This window comes from Bidens hawaiensis, unplaced genomic scaffold, assembly GCF_021521415.1.
Source record: "Bidens hawaiensis isolate Kalapana, Puna unplaced genomic scaffold, B.hawaiensis_p1.1 tig00023236_1, whole genome shotgun sequence".
Taxonomy (NCBI): Eukaryota; Viridiplantae; Streptophyta; class Magnoliopsida; order Asterales; family Asteraceae; genus Bidens; species Bidens hawaiensis.
The window spans coordinates 199,906-208,597 of NW_027493648.1; the positions used below are offsets into that span (position 1 = coordinate 199,906).

General features: G+C 39.2%; 1 protein-coding gene across 1 annotated transcript; it reads left to right on the top strand.

Annotated features, from left to right (window-relative positions):
- Positions 1-280: 280 nt before the first annotated feature.
- On the top strand, positions 281-5,606 carry LOC143567208 (uncharacterized). The gene is made up of 3 exons (XM_077053675.1): positions 281-1,106; positions 2,190-2,729; positions 5,541-5,606. The coding sequence occupies exons 1-3, from the start codon at positions 894-896 to the stop codon at positions 5,604-5,606; spliced, it is 819 nt and encodes a 272-aa protein (XP_076909790.1). The 5' UTR covers positions 281-893.
- Positions 5,607-8,692: the final 3,086 nt, after the last annotated feature.

An 8,692-nucleotide genomic window follows, 5' to 3' on the forward strand; every position in this document is an offset into this window, starting at 1 on the left:
TTTAAGTTGGTGTTGCTCCAAGTTTTACATGGTTGTCAGATCTTCCTTTCTTGTATCTAGGGACGAAGTTTACATGGGGCCGGGGGTGACCTTGCCCCCGGGTTTTTTTTGTGCGGTAGTGTAAATTGACCATTTTTTCGCCCGAAAATTTATATACGTAGTGTAAATTTACCCGTTTTTGGCCATAAATTTGAGCCCCCCCCCCAATTTATAATTTTTACAATACATTTTGAGTCCCCCCCCCCGAAAAACTAGTCCAAGCTTCGCCACTGCGTGTATCACCTAGATATGAGTGGCCTAGACCTTAGCAAAGCAATGGATTGGTTTCAGGTGATTAACCTTTTTTGGTTGAACTGCACTTATCTTATTGTCGACTCATGCATATACATCCGCATGTTGCTAGTCTTAATCTCTCATTTCTTTCCGTGCTTGATCTTTCCAATAACCATTTGTTCAGTAACAGTTTAGTGCCACGTTGGATTTCCAGTATAACTAGTCTTGTTTCATTAGATTTAAGCTGGTGTCATTTCGCGAAACTATTCCTAGTAGTAATGAAGGCTTCCATAACATGACCTCTCTTGAGTTGCTTCATATACCTGGGAACAATTTTTTGAATTCTTTGTTTGTATTAAAAGGATTGTCCGGTAGTAATCTCATCTTATTAGATATTAATTATTGCGGTGTCTTCGATTTGGTTCTTGATTCCCTTCACAACCTCACATATCTTCATAGACTTGACCTGTCACAAAATCAACTCACAAAGACAATACCGAAATCATTGTGTAACTTTTGTAATTTCAGAGAGATTGGTTTGTTGGGTTCTGTTTTTTGATAATATCAGTTTAACTTTTCTTCTTGAAAGTTTTCTCAAGTGCCTGGAGTCGTTATCCAACATGTTCTCAGGGGTATCTAGTCATCTACCATATCAACTTACACAATTGATAAATCTGGTGTCCCTCCAACTTGAACAAAACAGTATTGTTGGAAAATTTCCATATTTCATAGGGCGGCTATCTTATTTGAAGTATTTAAATCTTAAAGATAATCTTATTTCTGGTCAAATTCCATTCTCAATCGGAGGATTATCGTCTTTGGAGGAATTGGATGTTTCAAATAATTGACTAAATGGAAGCCTTCTCGATAGTCTCGGTTTACTTTCAAAATTGACAATATTAAATATTTCTTATAATTTGTTAACCAGTGTTGTGACAGGTGCTCACTTCACCAACCTAAACAAATTGAAATACCTAAGAGGGACAAGAAATAATTTGATCCTAAGATCGCGCCTAGCAAGCTGGTAACCTCATTTTCGACTGGAGGACTTGTATATAAGTTATTGGGATATTGGGCCTCAATTTCCAATGTGGTTGCTAAAGCAGAACGATTTAGTGGTTCTGGTGATTAGAAACGCAAGGATTTCATCAACCATGCCTCTTTTGTTTTGGGGGTTATTCCCCAGGCTACGGTATCTAGATAATATGTATCAAATTCTATTCAAGGAGGTTTGTTTAGTATCCCTAGTACACTTTATTTACTCAACTTGAGTTATAACAAGTTTATTGGACAATTGCCTGAATTCTCAAATAGTTCATCGGCGTTTTTCCTAGATTTGTCATATAATTCATTTGTCGGATTGTTACATAATTTAATTTGTCCCTCTGGTGGAAAAGGGCTAAGGTTCTTAATTTTGCGGATAATCATCTATCGGGTGCAATTCCTAATCAATCTTGGGAGAAGTACCCAACGCTGTCGTTTTTGAACTTGGAGAACAACAATTAGTCTGGTGGGATTCCAAGAACATTGGGATCTTTATCTTTATTACGATTATTGAGCATGTGTAACAACAAGTTTTCTGGAAGATTGCCAACTTCGTTGAAGAACTTGAAGGAACTACGGATCCTTCAACTTGCTGGATAACTTGTTGGTAGAATTCCAGCATGGGTTGGGACAGGTTTCTCATCATTGAGAATCCTTTATCTCCGTTCAAACAGTTTTCAAAGAATTATAACTCGCAAGCTTTTTTATCATACTCGTATTCATATCTTAGACCTTTCTAATAATTATCTATCAGGAAATATTCCAAGATGCTTCAACAACTTCACTATCCTTTTTAGGAAAGAAGCTATTTCAACCGACAGATTCACCTTTCTGTCATTTGAAGATGTGACACTCTTGGCGGTGCTTCATAGGTGATAAAAGGACGAGAGGACATATATAGCACTATCCTAGGCCTGGTGCTTATTGTGGACCTCTCATGTAACAGTTTATCTGAGGGCATCGCAAGTGAGCTAGTGACCCTCCGAACATTACAATCTCCAAACTTATCAAGAAATCGACTGACAAGGAGTATCCCGAAGAACATTGGAGATATGAAATCACTTATATCATTTGATGTGTCTCTTAATGGGCTTTCTGGCGAACTTCCCTTAAGCTTGTCAAGCTTGAATTTTTTGAGTAACTTCAATGTGTCCTACAACAATTTAACAGGAAGAGTACCAACAAGTACACAACTTCAGAGTTTCAGTGAGTCCAGCTTCTTTGGAAACAATCTTTGTGGCGATCCACTGCCTAAAAGTTGTACAATTTCAATACAAGATGTTCACCATGAAGATAAAGAGGAAAAAGACACAGCACACATAGCATATTGGGGAATGATTATCAGCACAGTGTGCGGATTCACCAGGTGGAGAATTGCATATTTTGGTTTCTTGAGAGAATTTAAGTATATGGTATGTGACGTCACTCGTAAGTACTGGGGTAATTAGGGTTAGGCTAAATGTACCCCCTGGTTGCTTGTCATACCTCCCCCCCCCCCCCCTTGGAAAAACCAACTTTCCTATTACCCCTTTAAATCATATAATTACCAAATTAGCACAAAAATAAGGATTTAATATATTTTTTTTACAAGTTGTGTTTTTTTTATGATTTCGGGTTTAGGGTTTAGGTTTTCGGGTTTCGGGTTTAGGGTTCAGGTTTTTTTGGTAAAAGGGCATTGCTTTTGGTAAAATTTACTAAAACAAAAAAGAAAATACAAACGAGTGCATCTCCCCCCTCCTGGACATTGTACCATGGAGTGGGCATACCACAAATGAAAACATAATACTCAGCCCGAAGGCATACAATTTGAAACATAAAGCTAAACCAACATTTGACTAGGCCTAAACTAATTGGAGAAGCAAAAGTGCCCCTCTAAAACAACTTGGCCGAGCCCAATCTGAGACAAACCAGAAAACCAAGCCCAAGATTATAACATAACGCCCAGATGATGCTTTGCATCGGGCCACGCCCCACAAGCCCAAATGATTTAACCTTCAGCCCATGACAAGCGAAGCGAAGTCCTGCCAGCAAGAAGCCAACAAAAGAGCACTCTCTAGCCCAAACCCAACAATCTCCAATCTCCAAGATCAGACTCCAATCCCAACAATCGACCCAGCCCAACAATCTCCAAGATCAGCCTCCAGAAAAGCATAGGAGCTGTCCGAATGAACATACGGCCCACCCCAGCAGGGAAAATAGATGTAGATAAGCCTCACCGAATTAGTAGTAACCAATCCATTCCCATAAATGGATCCAACCCCGGTCCCATTTCGCACATAAACGGGATAGACTAATGATATCAAGCAGTTAACTAACACGTTCCTCAACAGTACTAGATGCTAATTTGGTCCCACACCCAAATATATTCACCCCATTTCTAGAGAAAACTGAAATATGTTACTTGGGCATCAGATGTAATGTTCATCAAGCATGAGAGACCCAAAAATCACACTATTTGAAGCAACACAAAAGTCTTGCCCCCTGCTAGAGCTAGCCCATCATCCTTCCAGCCCAGTTCCCATCAGATAGCCCAGGCCTAGCTTGGACACCAATACCAATTCATAATTCGACCCAAATCATCCGATCCGGGTCCAAAACTACTACCCAGAAAGTTCCATAATCTCACAGCAATGCAAATCAAGCTTTAACCCCAAGAGTCTAACATAAACATCTCAATTCAACCCAGATCATCTGAACCGAATCAAAACCAAATCCAACAACTTCCATAGAACAAATCAAAATCTCATGGCAGAGCATTACATGCTACCCTCCCAAGCATGGATCATAAAAACATGAACATAAAAAACTTAATCCACGAAAACTTAAGGCAACCATCAATGGTCGAATGCCGAACCAGGATGGAATTTGATCACAAAACCTTGTGATCTTCAGCCAAGTTCATACAGACTAGCAATGTTCAAGATGACAAGCAAACCAAGCTAAAAAGCAAACAAGAACCCAAAACAAACAAGCTTCCAATATCCATTCCCATCACTTCAAACAATAGAGACCCCGAGCTAGAACAGCCTAGTGTTGATACACCAACACCCGGATTCGACCCACACAAGCGTGATGTCTACAGTTCCAACCACCCAAAATAGAATAACAAGAACAATCACACAGAAACAACATGAATCAGGAGTTAAAGACATACCAAGCTCAAAGTTTGCAGCCAAATCCCATAACAAACATGAATCCCAACAAGAACCTCCTAGCCCATCCAACATTACAAACCAAGGGTTGAAACAACCTAATGCCGATACTCCGACACCCGGATTAAGCCCACAGATGCGTGATGCCTCCGGTTCCCACCACCAAAAAAAGGGAAAACGAAGAACTTTGTCAGGAGATTGGATTGAAACATGACCTGAGAAAGCATGATGTCACGACCTCCAAAAGAAAGGCTTGAGATGAATGAGGCTGGAAGGAAGTAGCAAGTAGAATTCTTATGTGTGCCTCCAAGCCTACGAACCAAGCAACCATAAGCAGATGAATCCCTCCACACCTTTGACTCGGTTATCTCCAAACCCTCATGTCTATCAATTGTCTGGCATCAATTAACCAAGATTAACTGGGTAACAGCCATGGATCGGATCCATGCCGATTAACTTCTTCCATGCGTAGTAGGAAGAACGATCTAACACCACTGTGCAAAGATCAGAATCAAAACCCGAAGGGAATTGAAAGATTGATGGACATGGAAGCCTTGACCTAGTCGGTTGTCTAACACCAAAAGCCGTAGGATTTTGGGTAACAAATCTGGGGAACCAGATTTGATTGACATCATTCCCGAGGGAATGATAGATCGATGCAAGGAATCACCCTCACATGATCAGAATCCAATCAAAGAAGAGAGATTGGAGCCGGCTAGGAAGAGGTTTGGTGAGGTAACCAAAATCGCCAATATTAGAGAGAAACACCTTGGAAAACACACATAAAAAAACGCAAATGAATTTTCCTTAGGGTTCGGGTTTAGGGTTTAGGGTTTAGGGTTTAGGTTTTCGGGTTTAGAGTTTCGGGTTTAGGGTTTAGGGTTTGGTTTTAAGGTTTTAGGTTTTCGAGTTTCGGGTTTTATTTTGTAAAAGATAAAGAGGTAAAATAAGGATATTATAAATATATATACTATTAAAATTAAAAAAAAAGATATTATAAATATTTACAATATTAATACTAAAAAATAAATTAATAGTAATACTTGATAGTTTTTAATTTGATATATGTAGTGGAGATTATTAAGTGAAGAAAATGTTGGAGGGACTAATTTGTATATAAACAATGTTAAGAGGTAATAATAATTTATCTAATAAATTAAGGGGGGTGTATATTTAGTAAAAATGATGTAAGGGGGGTACGTTTAGCAGCACCCGGTAATTAACATGATTCGTAAGTACTGTAGAATGTTGTAACGTTGTGATATGTTCAGTTTTACTTTGAAAATATAGTATCTGCATAGTAATAAATTTTGTTAGGACTATCAGAAATTGATAATGCACTGTTGCAAATTAAACTTCTTATTCTCAAATTGATAATACAAGAAACTCAAATGTTTAACAATATATACTTAACACAACGTCTTAAAAAAATAAAACAAATAATTGCATAGGTAATAGAACCAGCGAATGTTGTGGAGCTGCATCGAACAGAGGTTTTAACTCTAGACAAGACTCCAGAGTGGGATATCTTGAACTCTTGAGCCCGAACAGGGGGCTTTAACTGTTGGGTTCCAGTGGTGATCAGTCAACGGTTTAACAACTAAAACCGGTTTTATTGGTTTCATAATTATTAATCAAATTAATAATAAATAAGAAAAACGCAGCGGAATATTAAATCGAGTAATCACCAAAAACGGAACCGTGCAGGATCCGGTTATATACGATACGAGTACGAGTCAAAACAACCAAGTTAAATATAAATCAACAACGACAATTTATAAGTTTACCTCGGTTAATGATTAACCGGTTGAGACACCGAGGTTCAACGAACGATGCTAGCTGACGAACCGTAACGAAACGAAGCTGTGGCGGTGCACTACGGCAGCGACAGCGGAGGACGGCGTGGGCTGGTGCGGCGTCCGTTAGTAGCAGCAACCGTTCAGCGGTTATGGCTGTCCAACAGATGAGGCGGCGGCTGCTCCTTTGGAGTATGCCCAAGCCTTTCACGTAATGTCTCTTTTTATTATTATTACTCACAATCATTATATAATAATGATAATAACAAACCTAAAAAGCCAAAACCGGCCCTTAAGCCCACGTTGGAAAAAGCATACCATCTTGTTTATTTAAATAAACTATAATCATTATTATATATTTATATTTAGTATAAATAATTAATCTCGTTAATTATTCGTCATTTACCGATTAAACTATTTAAGTGGGTTTTGGTTCGTTGACCTAGGTGTAACTCTCACGGGTCACAACCCGGTCGGTCACGTTGACTTAAGCGAACCGATCCATATTTCCAACAGTCTCCCACTTGGACCGATTGAGGTTAACTTTCACAACGCTGACAGCCAGCGGTGCTCTAGCAACACATGGTTGTCCCCAACAGGTTATGGCATTTTAAAATTCATTAACCAAAAGATCTTGGAATACACTATTGCAAGATAATGAACTTGTTTTGGATAAAAATCTTCTAAGGATAATGTATCCAAATCTGTTACGTGAGGTTTAGTTCTAAAACGATAACAATGAATATATGAATGAAATCTAGGTGAACACAGCGATTTGGTGCGAGGAAAAACCCGTCGATCTTGTTTAGATCAAAAGAAAAAAACCCCGGGTGAGACAACTCGTCGATCACCAATTTATTAATATCAAAAAAGGGTTACAATGGTTGTGGAGTTGTTGATTAACGAATGCTATGTGTGTGATTACAGATAACTTAGAAGCTAGAGTACGTGTGAATGTGTGTGTTCTAATGTCGATCACAACTCGATATATAAAGAAAAAAACACAAATAACTAACTAACTAACAACTAAGTCCTACTTATCCGCCATCATTCCTCTACTCTTCCAACGTTCGTTTGACCACGTGCGAGCAGCTTCCAATAGCGAGATTTAAGGTGGACCAAGTCCTTTAGCCGTTACTCCTGTTGAATAATAACCTACACATATGAAACAATTGTTAACAATATTAACCTATGAGGATCCTTGATCTTCGACATGGTCCTAGAGCTCTTCGGGAGGATAACTGATCCAAAATGGCGGGTGATAGTGGAACACAGCTGTCATTTTGAAATTCAAACTTCTGCGAAAACTGGATGATGGGACGGTTTTGCCAGAAATATTTACCATTTGGCCCCCGAGTTAATGATAACCGCCTATATATGCCGTCCTATATCTTTGTTATAATTATACACTCAGGAGACGCATCAGGTATCCTTCTCTTTCCTTTCTTATTCTCTTTAACGATGTCCACTGTTTCTTCTTCTTCTTCTTTGCCTCCTTCTAATCCTTCTGAACAATCTTCCGATGACTCCGATTTGTCGGAGATGGAGCCACAATGTCTCATAGCCAACCCTTCTATTGAGATTTGCAAATTCACAAATCCCGAGATTGACGAGTTCCGTTCGTTGTTTCCACCGAAAACCTTATTCCGACCTTATGAATCCAGCGTCCGTTGCGATGTATACTCCAAAGTCTGGTGTGTTTTCCGGCTTGTCCGTTCCTGATCGGCTACACATATCCTTTCCCCCCTTTCACTCAAAGCTTCTTCGATTCCACCGGCATATCCTATATACAGGCTATGCCTATGGTTTGGAGGGTCCTTAGTACCGTAGAAAGGATTATTGAAGATGAGAAAATAGATTTCGGCCTCCAAGAACTGTCCCAACTTTACACACTTACTACCCACGGTCCTGCCCGATTCATTTTAAAATCCAAGCCTCGGCAGCCCCACCCGATCTTAAAAGTCACTTTAAATGATTCCTTGTGGAGGAATCAGTTATTCTTTGTAAAACGTGACTCAATACCGGGAGGAACTGATCTTCCTTCAAAGTGGGTTAGAAAGGGTAGGATCCTGGATCCTTAAGAAACGGCAGGATCCTTGAAGCTTTAACTTTAACTCTGATTCTTTCTTTTTGTCTGCAGTTGAGAATTTCGCTTCTTTGGGCAAGTTACCTGGTACAGAAGAAAAAACAAAATGGTTCCTAGCACTGGATACCGAGGTAGAACATTTCAAGATCGTTTTGTTGAAGCTTTCTGTGATATCTCCTCGGGTTCCAGTATGTCAAGTAAGTTTATAATAATTTTAAGATAAATAAAATTAGAGAGAATACTTATCTGTTAATTTTTCTTTTACATGCGCCAAAAAATCCCAGAAATCAGCCGACAAGTTCTCCCTAGAAGACATTGATTGTATGGTCACCTCTCCTGTT

Excerpts from the sequence above, each read along its gene's own strand:
- LOC143567208 (XM_077053675.1), top strand. The coding sequence starts at position 894 with ATGTTCTCAGGGGTATCTAGTCATCTACCATATCAACTTACACAATTG. Across the intron at positions 1,107-2,189 it reads CGTCTTTGGAGGAATTGGAT|GTGATAAAAGGACGAGAGGA; the intron begins GTTTCAAATAAT and ends GGTGCTTCATAG. Across the intron at positions 2,730-5,540 it reads TGAGAGAATTTAAGTATATG|TGGAGATTATTAAGTGAAGA; the intron begins GTATGTGACGTC and ends TGATATATGTAG.